A 26,725-nucleotide genomic window follows, 5' to 3' on the forward strand; every position below is an offset into this window, starting at 1 on the left:
AAATTTACACATCAGCCCAGCTGTTATTTAATATTTTGTGTAAGTTGGCGTGTGGTCAGCATTGCAGTAATAGGAAGAAGAAAACTGTCAAGGTAACCATTAGAGACTAGATGACACTAAATTGTCCTTTTTAATACAACAGAATTAGTAATAACAAAAGGTCCTTGTTGCATTTCATAATCAACCAAAAAATGACAGCAGTTATGTTGAATTTAAATGTTTCTCATAACGCGGCGTGAACATTCATGCTCTATCTTAAGTGTTCTTGGTTTCCTCAGGGTAACGCAGCAAAAAAGCTATTTGAATACTGAGGATCATTGATTAGATTTTCAAATGGGTCAAATTGACATCCAGCATGTTAACCCCCCCCTAGTTACGATAACATTTGAATTGAGAACATTATTGCTTCTCAATTTACATTTTCAAATGGGTCAATTTGACCCGAGCTGTGCCTAAGATCATCAACGACAGTGCAAATAGGGGGGGGCGGAGTCAAGGAGGGGGGGGGGGGAATATGGAAGGGGAGTGTTTTTCACTGCTACAAAGCAGCCTCCCATTCGTCGTCGGAGACATCGTCGATGGGCACGGCGCGCGTGTTGCTGGCGCGGATGCTGCTGATGTGTGTGGACGCCAGCAGGGCAGCGATGCCCGTCAGGCTCACGCCGGTGCCGTCCAGGTTCACCTGAGTCAAACGCATGTGCGCCAGGAACTTCACGCCTAAGGGGTAGAGTTGAAAAATGTTATGACGCCTAAGGCGCGTTTGAGAGGATGTGGATGTGCTTACCGTTATCTGTGATTCTGGTGCGGCTGAGATTCAACTTCAGCATCTGAGGGCAGTGGATAAGACCTCGCCTCACCACACTGTCGCCCACCTGAGTGCTGGCCAGGCCCAACACCTGCAAAACAACAGTTGGGTTTAAAAAAAAAAAAAAAAGAATAAAATAAATAGAAGGATTAAAGGTACAGCAGCAAGACCTGGAGGTGCGGCAGGCAGGTGATGAGCGCCGCCACTCCTCGACTGCTGACTGCCGTTCGGTCCAAGCACAGCTCCTGCAGCTCCAGCAGAGGGCGCAAGTAGGAGAGCCCGGCATCTGTCACTTGTGTGTTACTCAGAGACAGCTTTTTTAATCTGAACACACACACATACAGTAGATGTAATGTTGTCTACTCATACTAACACAGAAATGATGAGGAAAAATTGGGGGACCCTATGGAGCCCAGTGATGAACATGAGACACAATGGGGACATTACGTGACAAAATAGGACATGTGCATGTACCTGGTCATAGTGCAGAGGTGCTGAACTCCCCGGTCTGTGACTTGCGTGTAGTCCGTTAGGTCGAGCTCCACCAGCAGCTGCAGCCGCGACAAGAACGCCAGGCCGCCGTCCGTGACCGAGTGGCGTCCTGGGAGTGTCAGGTGAGTCAATGCCAGTCCTGCAAGACAAATTGCGCTTGAGCGACCAGATGCCTCATTCTCCGGGCCAGAAGCGGACACTGGCGCTAACCCGATACAATCTGCAGGGCGTGGTCGCCGTTGGACACGCGCACCCCCCCCAGGCTGAGGGACGAGAGAGACGGGTGGGCGCCCAACTGCGCAAGTGAGGCCTCAGTCACGCCCGTGCCGTCCAGGTTGAGCGTCTGCAGGCCCGGCAGCTCGGACAGCGCGGAAACGTCGGACACCTGGAGGGACACGCATTGTAAACAGAACGGCTGGCTGAAAGAAAACCAGCGCTATCTGCTGGTGGCTGTGGCGTACTACCTTGGTCTGCTTGATGCTGAGCATCCGCAGCTGCGGCACACAAGCGGGCAGCACGGCCAGCGTAGTCTCGCCTACCGCTGTCTGGTTGAGGCTGAGCTGCGAGAGGCACGGCGGCGCTGAGCGCAGGTACAGCGTCACGCCCGCGTCCGTCACTTTGGTCTGGTCCAGCGACAGGAAGCACAGGCTTTTGAGACCTGACAACATGAAAGCAGTTAATACACGTGGCGTTACGTAACCTCAATCCGATCCGAGTGCGTGTGGAAGGAGTTTGCAACCTGTGATGTACTGCAGACAAGAGTCGGTCAGTTTGCTGCAAGAGGCCAAGTTGAGATACTGCAGTTTAACCAGACTGGACAGAATTGAGAGGCCAGAGTCTGTGGGAGAGACAGGGAGAGTTCAACTTTCTATTTTATTTTTAAATGCCCTCCAATGAAACCTGCTTGAAGCAAGGCGGAGTTGTTTGTACCCGTGATGAGCGGCGAGTTGATCAGGCTGAGATGCTTGAGCGCGGTGAAGGCGCGCAGCTGGCGCAGCAGCTCATTGGTGGAGTACGGGTAGCAGTTGAGGACAAACTTCTGCAGCGGACAGCCAAAGAATAGCTCCAGGTTGCGCGGACGCAGCACACGCTCCTGGGCCATGTGGTTCAGCAGAAGCTCCACAAGCTCAGGTGTCAGGCCGGCCAGGCTGCTGCTGTACTGCATACTGGGAGCTGGAGTGCATGCACACAGATAAAACACACGTGTATACACACGTGCATACACACACACAGAGGCACAAATTCACAGCACTCACCCGTCATGAGCTGGACGGTTGCGCGCGTGGCCAAGGTACAGAGCGAGGAGACGCTGGGGGTCTGGAAGGACCTTTTGGGGGGAAGTGGCTGTCCCTGCGAGGCGGGGTCTTCGTGACGCACCGCCCGCTGCAGACGCTCCACGGCGGCCTGCCCGGCGGCTCCGGGCGCCGCTCGCCCCTCGGCGTCGTTCGGCTCGGGCGCCGGCTCATCCTCCGGGGCCTCTCTAAGTCGATTGCCCTGCTCGGGCCACCGGTGTCTGGGCTCCAAGCCACCACGATTCCTGTTCTCCAGGAGGAACGGAAGTCGCGGCAGACCTGGCAAAGCACAAAGACGTGTCATTAAAAATGCCAACGACTCAATCTGATTAAGTCGGCTGCTGCCTAATCTTCTATAAATAGCACAAACATGATGTGGGTAAAATGCTACATTGTAAAAAGTGCACAGTACCATTAAGCAAATGTTGAGCTTCTCCCTCTTCTTCGTCACCGTCATCTTCCTGTTCGGGTTGGACTCCAGCAGCTTCGTCGGGATTGCCAGCGACCAACTTTTGGCCTCGCCCTGTGAAATGACCGCATGTTCATGAGCTTATGGACGTTTAGACTGCAAAAAGTTTCCCGGGAAGGTGGCAGCATTTTTGCATGCCCCTTATCCCAAATTCTAAATTAGGATCAAACTTGCCCCAAAAGTGAGAATGTCCGTGAAGCGGAGCACCTCCAGAGATCCCCGCGAGACTGGCGGCCTCTTCCCACACGTGATTGGGTAGCGGAGGGGGCACGACAAAATCTGGCCCACCCGCTCTCTCCTGGACTGGGATTGGAGGAGTAGGACACGCCCGCCGGTCAGGTCCGACCGGGGGCGGCTCGGCAGGGCCGGCCGGGTCCTGGGGGGTCTCCGGGGGAGTTGTCTGAATGCAAAGGGCGGCGTTAGGCGTGAGGCCGAGGGAGCGCAGTGAGCAGGCCAGCTCAGCCTCCCCGAAGCGTTTTCGTGGGAACCCCTGGAGGAGAGAGAAGGCGCGGAGGGCGGGATGACGTCCCGTGATGTGCTCCACTACACAGCGAAGCGGCGCGTCGGCCGGAAAGCTTTCGCGCATGGACTCACCGGACGGCAGCCGGATCTGCGGCGAGGCCACAGACGAGACAACATAAATTCGGCATCCCGTATTGATTACCACCAGCGACGCCTTTACCACCTCACCATGAGAATACAGTTGTTATCCACATTAGTCTGAACCTTCCCTCCAAGAGTGTGCCCTTGACTGTCATCGGACGGCGACGCCCCCTCCGCCGCCGCCGCTACGCCAGACTGGCTACTCTTCTCCTGTAAGCTCCGCCGATCGTCGGCAATACGCTTTAGCACCAACTCTCGCTCCTGGAATGAAGATGAAACAAGTACAAAATGAGTCAGGTGCAACTGTACAGTGCACAGTGTGATTAAAAACAAAGAAAGGAATTGATGAACAGAATATTTTCGACATTCAGACCAGCACGGGTCCGACCGATAAGATCCTCGAAATACCTGTTTCTTTTGCCGGCGCTCCGCCCTCGCCTGCTGAGTCACGCGTTGCCTCTGCTGCTCCTCAAAGTCACTTTTGTCCTGTTTGATGCGCGACTCGATGGGGGGCAACTCTCGGGAAGGCGGTGACAACTTCTGCGCTAATGAGCTACTTGCTGTGACAACATGAAAATGAATAACCACAGGTAATGATGACATGTCTCCAAAATTGACAAATGCTATTTGCTTTCAAGTGTAGTTGAACATCACACCTGGACAGTCAGAAGCAGACGTGATAGTCGAGTCTTTCGGAGGGTTGAAAGCCGCGAATGCCGTTTCCGCCGGCCCCGTCGGCTGCTTGAGCAAACTGTGTCGTGCATGCTGATGACCCTGCAGAAGCCTATTGACAAAAAGGCAATCGAACGTCTCTCAATTAAGAATTAAGAGGTGATCATTTTGAAAACTCAAGGAGACACAGTTTATGATATGTGGACACACTCACCACTCGGCCGCGTCCGTCACGGAAAAATGACCGGCCTGCACAGCAGCCTGGATCTGCTCCTGTGTGAAGCCCATTTCGCCAAGCGTGTGGAATAGCTCCCCAATTGTCTGCAAGACAGTCAAAAAGGAAACTTCTCAAAGGAGCTTCTCAAATGTAGAGGTGGCCACCTCTGCCGAATACTGGACTATGATATACTAGACTACTGAATTATTAAATAACAATCATAGTATTAGACTTGGATGTGGTGACCGATTCATGCTCGGAATCTAAAGATGGGTATGGTGAGCCACCAGACCGTACAATCTATGATGTCATACCCACTTGGAACTGCTGTCACCTTAATCTGTTGCTCTTAATTTCAATGACACCGTTTTAATCAACTCTGACGTATTTACACAGCAATTTTACTTCAAAACCGAACATTTAAAATCAAAATAAAACATAAAATAAGCGTATCAGTCGAGCTAAGCGTGATAGTTTGTGACGCTTGCCTGTCACAGCCGTTAGCATAACAACTAGCTTAGCCGCCGAGGCTAACTGGCAAGCTAATATGCCCCTCAGCGCGTCCCGCGGGACTTTTACAACACCCAGCAAGTCGTCGTTTGAAGCTTACCAGGGAGCCCGAAGAATTCATGTTCGCCTTTGGGTTTGCAATCAAAACGCTGAAGTGTAATTAATCAGCAACTTTGTAGGACTTCCTGCATCGGCTGCTTCGCTATTTCAAACGCAGCCGTCGACTCTATGCTAGCAGGCACGAGACAAACGTCCTGCCCCCTTTTGATTGACAGCAGAACAACAACAAACCAGCCACAAGATTCTTATTGTGTACGAAGTTGTTCATTGTCAACATATCAGTGGCTTTGATGGGGAAACCGGCTTTATGATGTAATGATGCACTTGCTTTGATCGAGTCACTAATCGCATGGAAATAAGGAAGATTTGTTTTCCAATAGCGGCACGGTGGGGCACTGGTTAGGGTTAGCATGTCCGCCTTAGAGGGTGCGGCCTCGATTCCACCACCGACCCTCCCTGTGTGGAGTTTGCATGTTCTCCCCGTGCCTGCGTGGGTTTTCTCCGGACACTCCGGTTTCCTCCCGCATCCACAAAACATGCATGGTAGGCTGATCGAGCAGTCCAAATTGCTCTAGGTGTGAGTGCAAGTGCGGATGGTTGTTTGTCTCTTTGTGCCCTGCGATTGGCTGGCTGGCAACCAGTTCAGGGTGCCCCCCCCCCGGGCTCATTCTAGTGGTACACAATAGAATCACTGCCCAAGTAGCTTGGTTCTGTTGAACTTTTTAGTGCAAATTTCCTACATTTAGGCATGGTGTTCATGTTCAAACCTTACATACAGTTACAGTTACTTGAAGTAATGTTCTTGAGCTGAACAACACTCTAGCCTTGTATTATGACCGGAAAAACATCCACAAAACGATGCAGATTGACAGCACAGTACTTGAGACCATGTTTATTCAAGGATGGATCATCAGCAAACACCTTCTAGAATCCGCATCCAGTCATCCCTTGGTGATATTTAATAAGGTCTTCTATTTTTAAAATTGAAGGTCGTGGCATCATCATCCTAACGGAACGTGCCCCGCCCCTCTACAGCCTCTTGTCAGACTCACTAAGTTACATTCACGCATGCGCAGAAAATATGGAACTTGGAGACGCCGGCAATAAGTTGCCCGAATCCACCAAAGCACAACCGGAATGGGCAACATTAACTTCAAAATAAACAAAATTTGGAAAAACATATTTCTATAACTGCCCAGTTTTGTTTGTGTATGTGCCCTGTTAATTTATAACAAAAAATGTATGTATGATATAAAGTTTTAGACAATTTTGAAAAGTAACCACTCAAATATATTTGACGTTGAGCTTTGATTCATTTAACAACTGACCGGAAATAGCTTACATTTTAGTTTGCTGTCTGACACCGGTTGAGAGCAAGTCATCCAGCCAGCCAGAGGCGAGAGTTTGAGGTGAGTACCACCTGGTATCTCCGTGGAAATAAGTGACAAATTCGGTGACGTTTTGGCTTCATCAGACAGTTTTAAAATGACTTTCGGCTGCGGTTGAGTTGGACATCCGTGGTTGTCTGAGGGGAGTAAGTTGACCCCCTCACATTGCGAGTGGTCCACAGTTGTCTGCCACACACACACCCTCACACACAAATGTTGTGACTTCGCTTTTGTTTCTCGGCTTATTATTAACAAAAGACCTTGGAAATGTGTTCACACTTGGAATTCTCTTGTGGTTGGGAACAGGTGGATTTATATAAAAACAAGAATATCGAATGGTGGAGTAGAGTGAAGTGTCTGTTAAGCTAGCAGGTACCCATTCAAAATATGATTGCTAATGTTAATACTGTGTTAGCATAAATTTATTGTTATTGTAATACATAATGTATTATTAACTTTGAAAGTGATAGGCAGAATAATTAAAACTCCCTGTTAGTTTTGATTTAAATAAATTGTGTAAAAAAATTCCCTTTAATAACAAGTAAAGTACAAGCACATTATTCAAAAGGTGAGCAAAGTGGTCACATTTTTAAATGTTCAAAAATTAAATTGACAAAAATAAGTTACCTTTGGGCATAATATGTAACAATAAAAGTGCGCTGCTTCCAAGCAAAATTAACCTTTGTCCGTGAAAACGTGAACAAAGTCCTGCATACAGTATATCAAACTGTAGCACTTCAGGTACATGACAGGTCGGTTGCTTAATTTTAGTAGAAAAAAAGTCAATAGGTTGCAAGGATGCCACGAAAAGGGAAAGAATATTTTTTTAAAAATCAAGGTGACCCAACAGAGTGGTTGTTGCAACCTATTTTGACAACAGGATGACATCACATGACTACTATCGGGATGTCAGGGTGAGGAAGGATGTGTCTTGCTGACTCATCTGTTTGTAAGTTAACTATCTAGTAGAAGATGAAGTCAAAGTGGAATAAATCAATTTTACTTTTAAGAACGCCAAATTCCATATTTTCTATTGCCGGACAATCTCAAAGACATCGTCCTATCTTGGTGATGATTTGTTTTCTCTCGCCTGTTGAATATGCGCGAAGGGATTTGTCACAAGCGTAGTGAACGTCTCCGCATTCCTGCTGGAAATGGCTTGATCATGCAGAAAATGCATGAGAGGGGAGAGAAGGGTGAAAAATGTTTGATAATGCAAAAGCTGTGTTTGTTTTACCTCCCCCTCAGCCAACAGGATTTGGTGTGTAAAGCCTTCCAGAAAATCAACTCCGATTGAGGCCCGTTTACATGTGTGAAGATTGCCGGGTAAATCATTGTGCAATAGTGACTGCAATCCTTCAAACGTGCCACATCTGGACCCCCAAGCACTTCGGTACCAGACTCTCCTTCTTAATTTCACCGTGGGATGAGATTGTCGTCCTTTAGCCTAGCGGGAGCCCGTTAGCTTGTGTTTTCTCACGAGCACAAATGCATTTATTGCCGCTCGTCTGGCGGCGCGCTGTGAGAACTCGGCCCCGTGCAACCTGAGCAGCTTTCCATCCAAGTTTTGTGGCTGCTGGCCGAGCGCACAAAAGGTCTTATTGTTGACTTTGAGTTCAAAGCAATTATCTAAACGGGTCTGGAGAGCATGTTGAGCAGTCTTGATTCAAATGATCAATGACTTAAAAAGTTGAAGAACCACACAAGAAGAATAGGGTTTTTTTAAGCGATGCTAAAGATTCTGCAACTCGACAGTTTTTTTTGGTCATATTTGAAACTAAACTCATTTTGAAATTCTTGGTAATGGGTTAATGTTCTTGCGGTCAAAATGCGCTAACTGTTCCAGTCCGCTACTCGGAACTTTCCATTTCACTTGTCCAAAACAATACCCCCTAGTCGTAATCTCGGGTTTAAAAATGATTGAAAGTTTATTGCTTTTTCCTCTGGAGAACAATAAGTTAGCATTTATATTGGCTGTTACGTAAACGGCCAGCTCTCGGTCGCCCCTTAAATCCCTGCGCGCCCTCGGACAGGTGCCGTCTCAGTCCTTTGAGGCTCACGGCGATGCAGCTGTTTGCGGACCCCTCTGTGCTGATGTGTCGGACCGACCCGAATCCTCAATCGTGTTAGCGCACACGACCGTACTGGCGGTAAGGCTAAAGTCCCGCGGGGCTATTTAGGGCAAAAACACTCCACGCTATCATCGCGCACGAGCAGCACTAAATCCCTTCAGAAATTCGCGGGCCGGGCAGCTGTCGGGTGGCGGCCATCGCAGACTGGTGGAAAAGACGAGGCGTTGGGGGAAGTTTTCGTCTCTTCCTTACGGAAAAGTAACCACGCGGGTAGGTGAGTCACCAGAAAAACAACAGTCCGAGTTTTAGCCAACTGGCATCAACGAGAATTGCTCTGAATCGTATTCCTGATTGTCACTTGTTGCTAGGCAGAGTTCATATTTTTGCATTTGAATCACTCTATGACATAAAAAGTGTAAGAGAGACCGTAAAACAGCGCCATCTTGTGGACTTTTACTCTATAGTTAATAGAAAAGTGTTTAACAGCGTGCCAGGGTTAAAGCAATGTTGTTCATCCTCGGCGCCTCCGTTGGGTCACACACCTCTTTTACATAGTTTTGTTTCGGTCCTGGAGGCTATTTTTAGCAACTCGTTGGGATGGAGGAAAACACCAAGCGACATATTTAGCCGTCTCATTTTTTCCCGTTCCACGCAGGACGCTCATGTGACTCGTCAGCGAGCCCCGGACCCTGGGGACAAACAATTCTGTCTTCTCCGGGGTTTGGATATTTTGTCGGCCCAGAGGCTCAAATAAGCCCATGTGGAATGCGCGCCTTGATTATTTTTGCAAAGGGGTCGCAGCGACTTGTTTGGATCACAGGACCTTCTTTGTTCCCCAACACAATTAATCCAGTTGCTTTTGTGACTTTTAAGTGGGATTCTTTGTGTAATGATTTTGTTGTTTTGCTGCGACGTGACAAAATGGATGCTTGGTGGCATATATTATTTATCCTCTTCATGTGTTATATCGTGAACTGCATATGATATATGGCAGATATTTTGGGGAAGATTGTCAATTAATTAACATATTAATGATCAATAAATTACTTTCAAAATAAATTGAGATATGTAACATTGTTTTACTTGATCAAATTATACATTTGTGAAGTTCAGTGAGCCATATGTAAACCTTTTTTTGCGCTTTCAAGACGTGCTAAAATTCCACTTATTAATCATCGGGATGACTGACTGACCACTTTTGAGGCAGAGGTGTGTGTGTGCGTGCGTGACTCAGTGTCGGATAGGGCCTGCAGTCACATGGCTACTTGTCAGCAGGCTCCAGGAGGAAACTTAATCCCGCTGAGCGAGGCGGCCGCTATCAGTGGGCGCACGTCGGTTCGAGTGGTTGGACGCTCGCTTCACATCTAACTTTTTTTGTCTTCTCTCTCTCTCTTGTGTATGTTTGCCGTTTTGCTGCACTCTGCCCAGAAGCGTCTCTCCCTCCACCTGCCTGCAGAGTTCACGGTTGCACTTCCTACCATGTCTGCGGTGGCTTCTCTGCAGTAAACAAAGCAAGGTACGGAGCTTTACCTTTAGTTGATTGCCGCGCCTTTTTAACATGCACCAATTTGAGTGTGTTGAATATTTTGCGTGGTAATTTTTTAAAATCGGAATAACATTGTTTTTACAATATGAGTCTTTAGCAAATGGTTAATGTCACTTAATAGTACAAAAAAAACAGGAGCATAATAATGTCAACAGGAAAAAGTCAAAAAGAAAAGAAGGAAGGAAATTCACAGCTCCAAGTTTTAGGGAAATCTGAGTGTTCCTTTGATTTGATTGTTGCTTCAAGTCATCCGAGTTGGGTGCAACGGTACAATAACAAAGCATTCAAATATTCAATTATTTCTTCAAAGACTTGATCTTACGAAACGCTTTATTATTTATTCCCTTTGTTATGCGCTCTACAAGCTTTGTTTACATGTATGTAAAACAAATAAACAAGTGTTAGTAAGAATATGATTAGCATTTGTTTTGGGGATTTTCAATAACACTTCCAGGCTGTCCTTGTCGGCGTTCCTTTCTTGCCTGTGTTCTGACATCATCTGATAAAACATTAAGGCCACAATATGCATATCATGAGGGGGCTGCAAAAGGACGCGCGGGCTTTAAAAAAAATCTGCTTGTCATTGTAGCAGGTTTTGTAAGTGCAAGCACGTACGGTGGAAATGCCAAACATGGTGGAAAGGGCGAGCAGTCCGAGCATCTTCAATGAGCTCAGTAAGATTTCAAATCATTGTTTTCTTTGCCGTTTAACAACAAGGATCAATTTTCATAATCATTAGTATGCATTTCTATTCTGGCCTTTTATTGTCATTTATAAACAGGCTACCTGTGACCTACATTGAAGTGTGTCAAATGACCATGACAAACAATCATGTTGGGTTTTCTTTTAAGTAGAAGTAAAAATGACCAATGGAGGTAATGGCATTGCACAAGTGCGCACACCCTCATACGATTCCAGATGTGGCTGTGGTCAGAATTAACCCAACACGTTCAAACTCGTGGTAAATGAGATTCGGGACGTTAAAAGGCGGTGGATTGTGGGCCACATTAATGGTCTAACGATTTGGAAAAACTTGGCATTTGAACAGGGGGGTGTAGACTTTTTATATCCGCACCATACATGCCTGAATGGCAGCGGCATCTACTGTATCACTCGTGTATTGCTCGCCCCGATAGAAGGCTATAGCGGGCACGACCATCAACGGCAGGAATTTATTTGGTGTATTTTTATGCCGCCGCCAGACAGATCAGTCGCACATCAATCATAATTCACAACAAGGGGACGAGGAACGCTTCTATTCTTAGTCGTTGACGGTTTGATGTTTTCGGACTCTCGCACCAAATTTGACACACCGAAGAGAAGAGTGTGATTCACAACTCCGTCCAATATGAATGATTAAAAAATGTGTAAACAACAATAAAGAAAAAGACAAGAGTGCGAGGCGCCAGGACTCTGTTAAGAGGACATGATGAAGCTCTACTGGGAATTGCTTTTTTTTTTTTGTCCTCGCTTCCTCTTGCACACTCAGCATTCATCCATTTCTTTTTCGGCAGAGTCAGCTGTTGCATAAGGCGCCTCCTGTTCCGTTTCAGCCGTGCCCCACGCCAAAACACAACTCCGCCCAGGTGTCGTCCTCAATAGGACAATTATCGTTGTCTTAGCGGTGTTATTACACTTGTTCTCGCGGGTAGGTGGGCTGCTGGTTCCCATAGTCCGGGCTCCACATCCCACCCTTGTGTAACTTTATCCCCGTGCCTCTACCATCCTGGAAGGGGTGTTGGTTTACTGAGAAAATAAAGCGTGTATAGCGAGGTGAATGACTTCGTTATCTCCATTAGTGCAAGCGGGCTTACAGGGTGGATGACCTAGGAAAGTCAGCTAGCGCAATGCTAACAAGCAATGCAATTAGCCTAGGAAAGTCAGCTAGCATAATGCTAACAAGCGATGCAAATCAAGGCATCGTGTTACTTTGATTTTATTGTATACTTCACAGACCGCAGTCTTCAAAGCGAGCCGTCATTCTCGGCGTGCAATTACAACCTGAGTCGGAATCTCTGTCAACAAGGTCACCGATATGACCCACTGCATGTTTGTGCCAAGGAATCTTCATCATCACCTTCTCGATATTCGCTGCCAGACAGCCCACTCGCAATTGTTGACACATTAAGCCCCCCCCCCGCGCTATAAATAACCTTTTACGTCCGGTTATAATTGTTGGAAAGGACAAAGGACACAGCCCGCATGCCGAATGTAAAGAAGGTTAGCCGAAAGCACCGCCGCCATCGCTGCTTATTAAAAGTCTCCCTTCACAGTAGCACACGGCGTTATCAGGCTCTTATCTCGGTAATGGTTGATGACCTTGGATGGCGGCAAAGACGGCCCTCGGGCCCTGGAAATGAGAGCATCCCAAAAAAAAAAAAAAAGTCTGTGTGTACTGTCCAAGAAAGCTACATATTGCCCTTTTATTGCAAACAGAAAATGATAAAGTCCTCATGATGTTTTTTTTGCTGACTGCATTGTTTTGTAGCGCAATGCTTTTATTGCACGGCTGCAGACTGACTGTAATTACGCGCGATTATATGGGACAAACCGTCACACACACACACCACAATGCAGTTTTCAGCGCTGACGTTTTGTTGGCCGTGGTTCAGTGATGGTGATGGAGGCATGGCATGGCAAAAAAAACCCTTCCTGAATCTCTTGTCTGTGTTTCCAGGTTATGCTGCCCAAAAGTTGCCTGAGTCCCAGCGAAAAAGAGAAGGGCTAACCACGTCACAGCGTAACCCCAGCAGCTTTTCCCAAAGCGTGTCCGCCAAGCAGAGCCATGAGCAACCACGCCGCTCCCAAAAAGATCACGGATAGCGTAAGTCGGCCCGCAAAATCTTTTTCCAGTCACGCCGGCCCAACTAAAACGTGTCCAACTTGACTGCCAAAAGTGAATCCTCCGTCCGTTTCTCTGAAAGGCTTGAAATAATCTTCGGCCAAAGTTAGCGACATTCCTCTGCCGCACGGAGACGTCCGACTAAGATCCCTCGACTGAACATAGCGTGCAAGTTTTTAAAGGGGACATTTCGTTCGTCTCTTGTGTATTCAGAGAACGGTAATTTAGGATTATGGCATCCCGGGAATTTTACTGTAAGCATTACTGTCTGACCTTTTACCCGATTTTCTTCACCTCCCCCCGAGCTCATCTTTTTTTTCTTCTTTTTCCTGGCTCAAGGTTATCAGGAAATAGTTTATTGCGTTAGTGCTCCAGTGAGTAGACGATGACATTCTTGGAGAATGTCTTGACTGTTAGAAATGTAGCAAATACCTGACTGGACAAAAATGATTTCAATACTTCTTCAATGACGCCGGACAGGCCACTGGAGTGTAGTTTAATTTCCTGTAAAAAAAAAAGTATCATAAAAGCAGCTGATATCGAAACATTAACCCAGATCGGTGTGTCACACTTACGAGCAGGAAGTGTGGCGGTTGAGAAGCTCACCAAAGATATATTGAGAAAAAAAAAGTTTGTTTGCACTGTGACACTTCCCGCGTCCCCATTGGCTCCTCACTCAGCTCCAGCTGAGTTAATGATTACATCCGACAACGACTGCCGAGGAGCGTCCCGATGAGCTGTCTGTTGGATATTTAGGGTCGAGCATTGAGTCATATGGTTCGCCTTCTCCTGAAGAGCTGCTGCCGCGGTCATGTGACCGGCACTAACCGGAATGACAAATGTGGTTTGGCCGAATAGAGGATCTCTTCCTTGAGTGACTTTTTTTTTTTTTTTTGCGCTTTTTCGAGGCGATTCTAGTTTTCACTCCTACCAATCGCCTCCATGGACTATCTGTACTCATTCAAGGTGAGTTTGGCATTTCAGCGGGATTTCCCACAGGCCAAAAGGAAACAGATCGTTGGAGTCTCAGTCCCTCGTGGCTCGTTCCGCAAAGAGGTCAGGGTTGGGTTACACTTTAATAGCTTTTACTACCGAAATTTGATTGACGGGAAATTGTTGGTGTAGAGGTTTGCTACTCTGGACGGAAATGTGACGATATCTTATGCACACTGTTTGAATGGGAAAATGGTTACCATGGTTAATACTTTCCAAAACTATATCCACTCGTCGGTGATGGAGACAAACGTCCGTGGCAATGAATGAGTTAATAACGCCTGTGCAACATTCACAGCCACGCGTTAGGATATGACAGTGCTCCCCCCCCCCCCCCTTTAAGTGCTGACGGTGTAGGATTTGTAAGAAGTGCACCCATAATCTCCTGCACGGTCTTTATACGCTGCTGTCGTCACAGCGTCAGTTTCAGGTGCTTTTTCATCACATGGCGGCATGTCTGCTGACTGCTTCTCGGGAGAGTCGAAACATCACCTTCCCCGTGTTTTTGTTTGCCCCTCGGCTCCCCGCGGCTTGTTTTGGCACTTGGCGAGTGCTGGAAAATTGTCTCACCTCCGCGAGAATCCCTCGCACGTCTCTCCCAGCTCCGGGGATTGGCCGTGTGAAAATAAACCGCTGCGGAGGATCTTATGTTGCTTTGTTATATTTCCTGCGGAGGTTTTTAAAGCGATACAGTGATCTAGTCTTAAAATAAAAGATCAGCTTTGAATTGCACAAATGTCAGATGTGCGAGTTTAATATAAAAAAAAAAAGATTTTCAAAACAGCCTTTTGTTGTTTTCCCATGCGAGATTTGACATCCAGCGGCGGTGGAAAAACAATCCGTTATCTCTGCGATGTGGACAAACTGTAACGGAACCCGGCACATGCTCACTGTGTACAATTCTTGAGAGGGCCCGTCACATGATATGATGCTTCCACTCTGGGAGTGCTCGTCTGCACCACAGCTTCCTCTAGTGGCCATTTAATGAACTTACTTGACCCAAGTTTTCTTTCATGGAAGGCCACATGCTCACGGCCGCGTTGTTTGTCCTTTCAGCCCGAGGCGTCGTCTTCACGCAGGCCACCGCAAGTGGACGACGACGACGACGGCGACCTGAACAAGGCGTTGGGGGTCCAGCGCTTCCAGCACATCCTCAAGCCGTCCACTTCCGTGCCTGATGAGCAGCACCACAACTATCATGAAGAGGACATTGAATGTGAGCCTCCCTCTCGTCTTGCTTTCTTTTAGGAACGGCTGATTTCAGCTTGAGCGGAAAAGACAAGCAGAAGTTTGCTTAGACTGACCCAAACTGCGTCCCGCAGACCACCGCCACTCCTCCCACCACATCCACCGCCCTCTGTCCAAGTTGCCCCAGGACGGGCGCCGCAAGAAAAGCAACAAAAAGCGGCGCAAGGACAAGGACCACAAAAGCGGCCACGCCCCTGGCACCGGCCCCATCGATGAGGGCGAGGACGAGGACGAGGAGGAGGAGGAAGGGCAGGAGGCCGGCGCCGCCTCTTGTGAGCCAGTGGCCGTTGCGGAGGTAATATCTGACATTTGTTCTGTCGTTTGCATCGTTTCCTGTATTGATATTTTAGTGCAGTCTAAATGATTCATGTAATAATAATAATGATAATAATAATAATAAATAAAAAAATGAACAATAACAATAATAAAGAGAACATTTAAGTCCGTTTTTTTTTTTTTTGACGCAATGTTTTGCTTGTGTCCTTCAGTTCTTCTTGTCCGATGACGATCAAGTGGGTGTCCCCGCCCGGGACCTGGACGTGGTCCCGCACTCGGCCGCGGGAGCCGATGCTGACGACGGCACGTCCACCGAGTGAGTGCGGCATTTTCCCTTTTTTATTTCTTTCCATCTTGTTTTTTGTACGTTGCCATGTCTCCGGCATCCAGCGGTCCCGCTGTGCGCGTTGACGCGATGCACCCCAGTAATCCCGTATATCAGCTGTCGCTATAGACGACGCGGCCCGCCTCCGCAGAGGCTGGGCTCCGCGCATGGCATTTATACCTCGCCGCGTCACTTTATCAAGTCTGTGGCCCGAGCAAAGCGGAAAGTAGCTGCGTAAGCTTTTTTTTTGAGAAATATAACCGATAGAAGCTTTGACTCGTTGGACGGTGAGTTCATTAACATTCATTTGAATTTATAACCTTGATTGCGTAGGCTGTCATTGGAAAGGTTTGCTTCTTTTATCGCATACAGTTTGGGACTATATCTCCTCTTTTGGAAGTAAGGGAAATGACATCAAAAAATTAATACAGTATGTACAGTAATCTGTAAAAGAATAAATATGATATTATATTATATTATATATATTATATTATTATGTATTATATATATTATAATATAACTAATGTACAAATATTTTAAAATATTAACATACATTTTTATTTTTTTTGCCTTTCAGCAAACCCGGGTCGTCAGACGTCCCCGTTCCGCCGCACTCGGACCACCCGCCGCTGGCCCGCGTGTCCTCGACTGGCCGCAGCTACGACCTACAGGATCGTAGGCGAACCGGCAACATGACAGGCGCCGAGCAGGCCAAGTACCAGCGCATCCCCACCGATGAGATTGAGGCCCAGACGCTCGTCTCCGCCGATCTGGACGGCATCAAGAGTGAGTGTGGAGCGGGTTGTTGACGTTTTTACTTTCAGCGGGATGTCTTATTGGACCGTACGGTGCCGCGCGGCTCCCTCCCCTCCCTCTTGTTATGAAATGAGCCCCTCCCGCTGTCAGCTGAGGCCTCTGGATGGCAGCCCGAGCCCGCACGGTGGTTAATTGCCAAAGACGGGCCGACATGGGGTTCACCGCCCCGATTAATTAGTGGAAAAAAGTCAGACAAAGTCACTCCGGCCGGGCGGTGGGGATGTGTGGTCATTATGGAGCTTAGTGACACAAGCTTCACTGTGGTGTCACTCCCCCCCCGACTGAAAAATTAGATCTGTAGTTCGGGCTGGCCAACATATGCAATAATGTACAATAACATACTTTTGAATATTTTGTCAATACTTACACTCTTGCTTTGCTACTGTACAAGTCGCATTAGCTTAGCAATTAGCACGAGTTCTCAGTCTTCTCCAGTATTCACCTCACTTGAGGTGAGGATTAATGACTTTTTTTTTTTCCTTCAACCAAATATTTGTGGTTCACCTTGCGCCCAGAGTATCATTACGTTTGCCACATCTGCTGTAGATCATTCTAGGAAAGCGGCTCTGTGCCTGGCTGCTGGTCAACAATCGGAATTATTAGATGGCCAGGACTCCCCTTTTGTTCCACCCCAAGCAAATTAACGCTACTGTGCGCTGATCTGCTCTGATGGCTTCAAGCGGAGGGTTCAGGCGCCGGTCAAGAAATGACCACTTTTTCCCCCAATTGGTGGAAACGCTTGTCGTGTACTCACCTGTGTGAACGGCGAGGGCCCGCCCCCTCCCTTCAAGTTATGGATCTGCCTCTCTTTGGACCCTCTCAGTCCTAAAAGTGCTTGTGAACACCATCACGGGCTTATTTTAGATGAGTCGGTCAATGCAGAACAAAATCAGAAGCATCACGGTTTGTTACATAGGGCCAACCAACCCAGACAAAGGTAAGTTTGAGATTCCATAAGATTCTTTCTGTTCTTTTAATGCCGTGATTCTAAAAGTGTGGATTCTCTCTAGTGGCACGACAACTTGATGTTAATTCTTTTTTTTAATCCAGTGTATCTTATTTCTTCAGTACAGTTAAATTGAACATTAAATCTGAATATCTTAAATCTGTCACCAGGCCACCGTTTTGAAGATGTCCCCGGCGTGCGCAGACACCTGGTTCGAAAGAGCACCAAAGGCCAGGTGGTGCACACGGGCAAGGACTACAAGGAGACCGCCTCTCGCACCCGCAAGCAGGACCGCACACCACACGAGGTAAGAATGCTAATCGACACAAAAATAAAACCTGCCTTCATCTTTTAATTTCATATTTTACCGCTTGTATTGACACACAATATTGGAGCCTACTCGACACTTCCCGTGATCATCTCCATCTCTAGGCTGGATTTGTGGATGGGTGGGTGGCTGATTAATAATGAATGAATGACTTCTTTCCTTCCACACCAGTGAACAAGGGCCGGCTTAGGCAACCGGACACCGGGCGCTCCTGCCGTTATGATTTATTAACACTCACACACACAAAACCGTCAGCTCAATGCCCGTGTGGGCCTTTCAGTCCTCTGTCCTTTTCCGTTCGGCTCCCCTGCCCCTCAGCCGATGCCGGTGATTCTGTACCGCTCCTTATCTCGGCCCAAAGGCGTCCTGCTGGACGCGGGCGCCAGCGCGGTGGCCTCCACATACAAGAAGGTGAGGCCGGCAAGGTGGCACCCCCTCCCACCTCGTGTGAGCGTGATTTCACTGGCATGTAGCACGGCGCAGACGGCCCGGCGAGCATGGAGTGACTCTTAACAAATATTGCATCAATTTGAGGGAACTTGCTTTTGTGAAGAAGAACTCACCTGGTCAGCCATCCGTCACTTAGGTGGACCAGGAAGCAGGAAAACGTAATATTGAGCCCATGTTCTCTTAACATCACATAAATGACAGTGGCAAACTAATGTTTGTGTCTCTCACATGCTTTCAAGCAGTCATTCGTGTAGTGTGGAGTGCGAAAAAAATAACCACTAAGTTCAGTTCGGTTGTATTCAACTTTTACATTAATTTACATTATTTTTTTAAAGAATTATTTTATTATTTTATTTATATATTTTTATTATTTATCTTATTTTTATGTATTATTAATTGGGGGGTAAAAAGCTTTTATGTTTTATACGTTTAACAAGCGCTACTTTAAAGAACCGAGCATGGAACCTGTTTTTACACATACTTAAATTCACAAGCACGTTAGTTTTTCCACAGCAGTGACCACGTTGCTCCTCCCCCCTTAGGTGTTTGTAGAGCTGAACGAGCTGACCATGGACAAGAACCAGGAAATGCGGTGGAAGGAGACGGCCCGCTGGATCAAGTTTGAGGAGGACGTGGAGGAGGAGACGGACCGCTGGGGCAAGCCGCACGTGGCCTCTTTGTCCTTTCGCAGTCTGCTGGAACTCCGCAAGACCATCGCGCACGGTAAGACGTTGAAACAAAGTGAAATTAAACCGAGCAGACAACAAAACTCATTATTCCGCTGAACTGCATTTGTGTTTGTGCAGGTGCGGTCCTGCTGGACCTGGACCAGAAGACCCTGCCTGGCATCGCCCACCAGGTGGTGGAGAAGATGATCATTTCCGACCAGATCAAAGCCGAGGACCGCGCCAACGTCCTGAGGGCCCTGCTGCTCAAGCACAGGTGAGCGGCAATCGCATCAACCTCCCGCCGAGATCATTTCCTCCCATCGGCGGAGCCCCGCAAATTCCTCGAAGATTACATTTTGTCCGACCGTCTGGAAAAATCCCACCGAGATGCTTTGAAATTCCTTTGGTAAACTGTTTTCTCCGCAGCCATCCGAGTGACGACAAGGAGCACAGCAGCAGCCCCTTCCCCAGGAACATTTCGGCCGGCAGCCTGGGCAGCCTCATGACCCACCACCACGCCGCAAACCACGCCCACCCGCCCGAGCCCTCCGTCACCGACCCACTGATGAGCAACACGCGCGCGGCGGGCGACTGCGACGTGCACATTGATGTGGAGAAGAACGACGTGCAGGTACAGTCATTGGCATCAAGCCCGTGTCGCAAAAGAAACGGTCAAGAATTGTTTTGTCTGTATGACTGTATTATACTGCCTCCTGGTGGCCAAGGCCAGCACCCCAAAACAACAAAAACTCTCAAGCAGGTCTTCACAGAGGAGAAAGAATACATGTCTGTTACTACTTCTTTAAATTGTCCCGCCTCCACAACAGAGAGAGCCCAGCATGGTTTCAGGCATGCATCGCTCCAAGTCCAAGCACGAACTCAAGCTCCTGGAGAAGATTCCAGAAGACGCCGAGGCCACCGTTGTCCTTGTGGGTGAGTCCGCAAGCTCCAAACAGCAAGGGCGGTCGAATCGTCTTGCGAGGTGTCGAGCCATTTGCCGCTGCGTTGCAGGCAGCGTGGACTTCCTGGAGCAGCCCACCATGGCGTTCGTGCGGCTGCAGGAGGCCGTGGAGCTGGAGTCAGTGCTGGAGGTTCCCGTGCCCGTCCGCTTTCTGTTTGTCCTGCTGGGGCCCGCCACCACCAGCATGGACTACCACCAGATAGGACGCTCCATCTCCACGCTCATGTCCGACAAGGTGCGACGGAGTTTTTGGCCTTCTTCCTTTCAAAGAAAAATCATCATTTCACTGATTTGAATGCGGCTCCAGCAATTCCACGAGGTGGCCTACCTGGCGGATGACCGGCAGGACCTCCTGAATGCCATCAACAGCTTCCTGGACTGCAGCATCGTGCTGCCGCCGTCGGAGATGGGCGGCGAGGAGCTGCTGCGCTCTGTTGCACGATTCCAGCGGGAGATGATGCGCAAGCGGGAGGAGGGAAAGCTGCTGGCTGATGAACCCAAGAGTCTGGAGGAAAAAGGTAGACCTTGATAATCCAGGACCAGCCAGAACTCAACGTAACCTCCCCCGGCTGTGTTCGCCACCAGAAGCCCTCATCACGCCTTTCAAGAAGTCCGACGACGACCCCTTGAAGCGCACTGGCCGGCCTTTCGGCGGCCTGATACGAGACGTGAGGCGGCGCTACCCAAAATACGCCAGCGACTTCAAGGACGCCCTCAACAGCCAGTGCATGGCCGCCATCATCTTCATCTACTTCGCCGCCCTCTCTCCGGCCATCACCTTCGGAGGCCTGCTGAGTGAGCACCGCCGCAAGCGAATACTTGCCGTCCGTCGTTCTCAGGCGCGAACCAGATGCGCATGTGTTCTCAGGCGAGAAGACGGAGGGTCTGATCGGCGTGTCGGAGCTCATCGTGGCCACTGCCGTGCAGGGCGTCGTCTTCTGCTTGCTTGGAGCACAGCCTCTGCTGGTTGTCGGCTTTTCTGGACCCCTTTTGGTCTTCGAAGAAGCGTTTTACTCCGTAAGTCCAAAATCCTCACCCACCGACCGAAACACTCAACTCAGCGACATCGGTAACATCCCGTTTGTGGTTCCAGTTCTGCAAGTCCAGCAACATGGAGTACCTGACGGGCCGTGTCTGGATCGGCGTGTGGCTGGTAGTCATCGCGCTCGTCACGGTGGCCTTCGAGGGCAGCTTCCTGGTGCGCTTCGTCTCGCGCTTCACCCAGGAGATCTTCTCTTTCCTCATTTCGCTCATCTTCATCTGCGAGACCTTCCTGAAGCTCGGCAGGGTAAGTAACAAGCAATATAAAATAAAAAAATCAGGCTTGCCGGTACCTTTGCGTCCATGATGCTAAAGCAAGTGGACTTAATCGCTCCTGACCAACGTTCAGAACTCAGGGCTGAAATGAGCGTGTTGTTCTAACAAGTGAAGCTCAAATCTCCACTGATGGATTGGACTCGAATGTTGATTGGATGGAAGCTTTATTATCCAGGGCTTATGTTTTTTCTTTCCCATCTTAATCTCTGCAACTCAAAGCTAATTGAGTGAAAACTATGCTAGGAACAATCACCAGATTTGAACTCATCACAAATTAAATGTGCATCTGGGTCAGGACAAAATAAAACTATAACTGCATATCTATGTTTACATGTCTATGTAAATAAAATAACAGCTACTGTGGTCACTGGGCAGATTTTCACTCAGCACCCTCTGAGGCGCTGCCCCCTGGACCCACTCCTACCTTTGAATGACACGGTGGGCCGGAACGCATCTGTAGAAGACGCCACGGCGATTCCGCTCAGCATCTCCAACGTCACCGACGTTCCCGAGGTGACCAAGATGGCCGCCGGCCCAACGAATGAACCCAATACAGCGCTGCTGTCGCTCGTTCTCATGGCCGGAACGTTCTTCATTGCCTTCTATTTGCGCAAGTTCAAGAACAGTGCCTTCTTCCCCGGAAGGGTGAGAAATAAGTTCTTTGATACATGAAAAATATTACAATAATTATAATTAAAAAAAAGAGCATTGCATTGTTCTTCCTTTCTCGAGCACGTCTCCTCAGTGTTCCCATGTTATGTCCTCAGCTACGCAGGCTTATCGGCGATTTTGGGGTGCCCATCGCCATCCTCCTCATGGTGCTCGTGGACAACAGTTTAGAAGACACGTACACGCAAGTAAGACAAGACTCATTCCGAGCGGGTCAGTTCGAGAAGGAGCCTCACAGAGTTTTGGATGTGTGTTTAGAAACTGAATGTTCCGAGCGGTTTCTCTGTGACCAAGCCCGACAAGCGCGGCTGGGTCATCAGCCCGCTGGGTAGCGACGGCGAGTTCCCTATCTGGATGATGTTCGCGTGCAGCCTGCCCGCTCTGCTCGTGTTCATCCTCATCTTCATGGAGACTCAGATCACCACGTGAGTAGACAAAAAAATCTGGCGGCATTTAAATAGATGTCGAAATAACACACGAGCGTAAACACCACCAAAACAAACACGTGAACGCCAAATATTTATTTTCAGGTAATTATTAGATGTTATCTGTTGTTCTTCCCGACAGGCTGATAGTGAGCAAGAAGGAACGGATGCTGGTGAAAGGCTCCGGCTTCCATCTGGATCTGCTCCTCATCGTGACGTTGGGTGGCGCCTCTGCGCTGTTCGGTCTGCCATGGATGGCGGCCGCCACCGTGCGCTCGGTGACGCACGTCAACGCCCTCACCGTCATGAGCAAGGCCGTGGCCCCGGGTGACAAGCCTCGCATCAAGGAGGTCAAGGAGCAGCGCGTCACGGGGCTCCTGGTGTCCGTCATGGTCGGTGGGTGTCAATCAAACCAAACCCGATAGGCGGACCGGCTCTCCCGAAACAGGCGTCTTAACGGGTATCCGGTCCCGTCTCGCCTCAGGCATGTCCATCGTGATCGGGGACCTTCTGCGCAAGATCCCCCTGGCTGTGCTCTTCGGGATTTTCCTCTACATGGGCGTGATGTCGCTCAACGGCATCCAGCTAAGCGAGCGTATGATGCTGCTGCTCATGCCGCCAAAGTACCACCCCGACCACAGCTACGTCCGCAAGGTGGGAACCGCATTCGAGCAACACGCATATGTAAATCTTTGGGAGGAACTAAATTTGTCTTCTGCTCCAGGTTCGAACCCTGCGCATGCATCTGTTCACCTGCATCCAGATGGTGTGCCTGGGTGTGCTGTGGGCCGTCATGTCCACGCAGGCGTCGCTGGCCTTCCCCTTTGTGCTCATCCTCACCGTGCCTGTCAAAATGTTTCTGCTGCCGCGCATCTTCACCTCCCGCGAGATGCTCAGCGTACGTAGCCCCAACACACAATTTGAAATATTCTCTTATTTTGCTCTACTCGACATTTTGCCAAACCGCAATTGTGTTTCCAGCTGGACGCCGACGACGCCGAGCCCACGTTCGACGAGCGCGAGTGCCACGACGAGTACTCCGAGATGCACATGCCCGTGTGAACTGCTGCCTTCGCCCCAGACACTCGTAGCGCCACCCGCTGGGAGGCCACGCGCTGGGAGGTCAACCTTGGCGCGCCCGGCTTCGTCCTCACCTGCTGCCTGTGTGTCATGTCAACAAGTAGTTTACTTTTTATTTGAAAATTATTATTATTAGACTGTATTTCAGGGGATTCCAAAATCATGACATATTTACGCTGGATGGACACGCAACGTGATTTGTTTTAACCCTGAAAGGTTTGCTCTGATTCACATTGAATATGTGACGAACGCAGGGGGAAGTTTCCACTGTGTTTGCACACCGACTTACCCGCTGCCTTACTTACAAGTGCCTTATAAGTAGGAACTACTTAAGTATGTTCTTGGAGGACACCTGGATGCCTCGCTTTTCACTTTACTCAATGTTAGTAGCACTTTTTGTTTTTAAAACAAAGACAACAAATCAAAGAACTGTAACGCAGTGTGATTGTTTTTAATCATCAAATCACCTAACATTATCATTTGTCGTAGTCGGTGGCAACCTGGGAGTTATTTGTTGCGCTTTTCCACGTTTTGCAATGCTCTCAAATGCAGCAATTGAGGGTCACTTGACCTTTACCTGCGCTAAGTAGCAGTGACCAGAAATTATTTTCTGTCTGTATTTTTTCCTAAATGTACTAAAACTCATTGCATGTGACATACACTGTACATTTCACTTAGCGGTAAGGAACACTGAATTACCACTATAACGAAAAGCTAACAGGCTTATCGTAGCGTAACTTGCTTGACAAGCTGACTACCGAGCTACAACTGACCAGATGTAAGCTATTGTTATATCAAAAGCGCGAGCTTGACAAGCGAACAAACGAGCTACTACTCTTAGACTATCGTAGACCGGCAAGCTTGACTACTTGAACTCTATTTATTATCGTAGAACCAGCTAGTTTGGGGATCTAATTTGCAAGGAAACAGACAATCTGGCTAAGGAGTTGCCTCTTAAGTTGTCAGATAACTAGTCAAACTAGAGAGCTGTCTGACTAACCTACTCCTCACTAGTTACCTCACCAAGTTAACTAGTCTATGTTGGTGATTGCTACTTTACTACTTGTATGGTAGTTAGCTTGTCAGGGCACCAGAGGGAGACAAAAACAAACATTTAATTTTTTTTAAATGCCGCTACATCATTTTTTTGTCCCTAATCAAATACTTTTACGTTCAAGCACAGAGTGGAATTGTTGGGGATAGTAAAAGTTGAAGATACTAGCTGTCACAGTTTTTTACCCAGGAATATTTAGTAGTGCCAAACAGTCCATCCAACATAACTAACATTCCACCCTTTCTCCGTAACAATTGTAGACAATTGAACCTGTTGAAGGCTCTTGGTTGCTGTTGTGTGACATCACCCAAAAAGTGCCTGCAGGACCATGAAGTGATGAATTAAAAGAGATAAATATTTAGCTGTTGCATTATAAGCTTTACTGCTTGTTCTTATTCGGGCTAAATTCAAACACACACGTGTAGTTTTAATGTTTGCTTGTGGTGCTTGTGAATGGTGTGAGTGTATTCTGTGTATGTTTTTGATGATGATAATGAAACACAGATGTCACTACTGAAGCTCTCTTGTACATTTGACGCTTTACTATTGATAGCAAATAAACGTTATTTTCTATTTATTCCTCATGTCTTCTTCATCTTTCTGCCCACGTTGTCAGAAATGGGATTTGTCTGCCTGGCAATCAACACCTTGGTGACAGTGATGGGGTCTGTCTATCGTGCACCACTTTGTGGAGAGTTCCAGTTGCCTAATTTCAGACTTTTGGGGTGTTTGTTTTGTTTTAAGGGGGCGGGGAAAAGGGCAGGTTGTTCCCGTCACAGAGAAGAGAAAGGGGAGGAGGAGGGAGGTTGGACCATTCACCACAACACAAACAAACAGGGACTACTGACCGAAGATGGCCGCATTGTTTCTGCTGCTCACCGTTGGAGGAAGTTTATTGTGCACCTGCACAGAGGCACAAGAAGCTTACGGAAAACTTGAAGAGACTTTCAAAAAAGGTGTTAACTTGTCACTGGAGAAGCTCAGCGAACACGCCAGCATCCAGAACCACTTTCTCTTCTTCAGGAGCGTCACAAAGTCCAACGTGGAGGTACTCTACAGAGATGGGGACTCGAGTCACTGTGACTTGGACTCGACTCGAGTCGCTGTTTTGATGACTTGACAAAAATAAAAAAACTTGAGACTCGACTTGGACTTGGAAGTTAAAGACTCGGGACTTGACTTGGGACACGATGACTTGAATGACTTCAGTGTTATTTAGTTTATGTTTTCAGTTTCAATATAAAATTAATAATACATTTAAAAAAGTAATATCGATAACACGGAAGGAGCGCAGGCTGAGAATGGCGTTGTCATGATTGGATCGCTACCCTGTCAATCAATCAGTCGTGCCCTCTCTACCTACCTAACGTGTTTATTGGAGAATCACGCCCCTGTATATCAGACATGCACAAACATGTCAGCGGGAGCGGTACCTTCGGCTATCGTAATTACCTTTATGACGGCAAAAGACGGAGACCACAGTGCAAGATATGCAACAGAAACATTTCAGACAGCCAGACGACAACTTCAAACTTTGTCCGTTTGAAGTTTATAGAGCTCTGGTGTCTCCAGATGTTACAGATGAAACATAAAATGTTTCTAATGCTCTTTAATGTGTTTCTTCTTTCAGATTTTTTTCAGATTATTTTTTCATATTTGCAACTCAAATGTGTCACACTGTCGGCAGACGTTCATTTGTTTAGATTGAGCTGTCAATCATTGTATGAGGTAATTTCTGTTTTGTTTGATTCCATGGTGTATTTTACTGAATATCAGTAATTACAGTGCAAATCCAAATTATTGTCATATTTTTTAAACAGGTTAGACACATGATGGTTACTTAAAGTTACTTATATCTTGTCTTTTCACGTTACTAAGATCAGATTCTGCGGGTAAAATTGCAATAATAAGGTGACTTGACTTGACCTATTTAAGGACTTGACTTGGACTTGACTTGACCTATTTAAGGACTTGACTTGACTTGCCCAAGAAAAAAATGACTTGGGACTTACTTGAGACTTGAAGGTTAAGACTTGAGACTCACTTGACTTGCACGTGTGACTTGGTCCCATCTCTGGTACTCTATCGATCTTATGATAAAACGAGCTCAGTGGCCTAGTGGTAGAGTGTCCGACCTGAGATTGGAAGGTTGTGGGTTCAATCCCCGGCCGGGTCATACCAAAGACTATAAAAATGGGACC

The 26,725-nt window shown here is 47.8% G+C and overlaps 2 protein-coding genes across 8 annotated transcripts; one reads left to right on the forward strand and one right to left on the reverse strand.

Moving 5' to 3' along the window:
- Positions 1-93: 93 nt before the first annotated feature.
- si:ch73-173p19.1 lies at positions 94-5,323 on the reverse strand. The gene is made up of 16 exons (XM_037280204.1): positions 5,161-5,323; positions 4,548-4,654; positions 4,318-4,445; positions 4,070-4,221; positions 3,749-3,922; positions 3,233-3,668; positions 3,002-3,112; positions 2,554-2,868; positions 2,228-2,470; positions 2,037-2,135; positions 1,762-1,955; positions 1,508-1,682; positions 1,280-1,436; positions 976-1,129; positions 785-896; positions 94-717 (listed from the first exon to the last, which is right to left on the reverse strand). Exons 1-16 carry the CDS (start codon positions 5,179-5,181, stop codon positions 539-541), a joined length of 2,757 nt encoding a protein of 918 aa, XP_037136099.1. The 5' UTR covers positions 5,182-5,323; the 3' UTR covers positions 94-538.
- A 1,153-nt stretch (positions 5,324-6,476) lies between these two features.
- On the forward strand, positions 6,477-25,108 carry slc4a2b (solute carrier family 4 member 2b). 7 transcript variants are annotated; one of them, XM_037280186.1, is made up of 25 exons: positions 6,477-6,529; positions 10,009-10,096; positions 12,804-12,950; positions 15,018-15,177; positions 15,284-15,504; positions 15,698-15,801; positions 16,388-16,596; positions 17,743-17,879; positions 18,219-18,311; positions 18,893-19,073; positions 19,157-19,292; positions 19,445-19,649; positions 19,846-19,951; positions 20,030-20,214; positions 20,287-20,497; positions 20,565-20,774; positions 20,848-20,996; positions 21,073-21,267; positions 21,672-21,941; positions 22,064-22,153; positions 22,224-22,390; positions 22,533-22,786; positions 22,875-23,044; positions 23,115-23,288; positions 23,372-25,108. In XM_037280186.1, exons 3-25 carry the CDS (start codon positions 12,912-12,914, stop codon positions 23,450-23,452), a joined length of 3,747 nt encoding a protein of 1,248 aa, XP_037136081.1. In that variant the 5' UTR covers positions 6,477-6,529; positions 10,009-10,096; positions 12,804-12,911; the 3' UTR covers positions 23,453-25,108. The 7 variants fall into 7 exon arrangements, with proteins under 7 accessions (XP_037136081.1, XP_037136085.1, XP_037136083.1 ...); XM_037280190.1 differs by having other exon boundaries at positions 6,512-6,529; positions 10,037-10,096; XM_037280188.1 differs by lacking the exon at positions 6,477-6,529 and adding an exon at positions 7,757-7,834.
- Positions 25,109-26,725: the final 1,617 nt, after the last annotated feature.

This window comes from Syngnathus acus, chromosome 20 (genome assembly GCF_901709675.1).
Source record: "Syngnathus acus chromosome 20, fSynAcu1.2, whole genome shotgun sequence".
NCBI classification, from domain to species: Eukaryota; Metazoa; Chordata; class Actinopteri; order Syngnathiformes; family Syngnathidae; genus Syngnathus; species Syngnathus acus.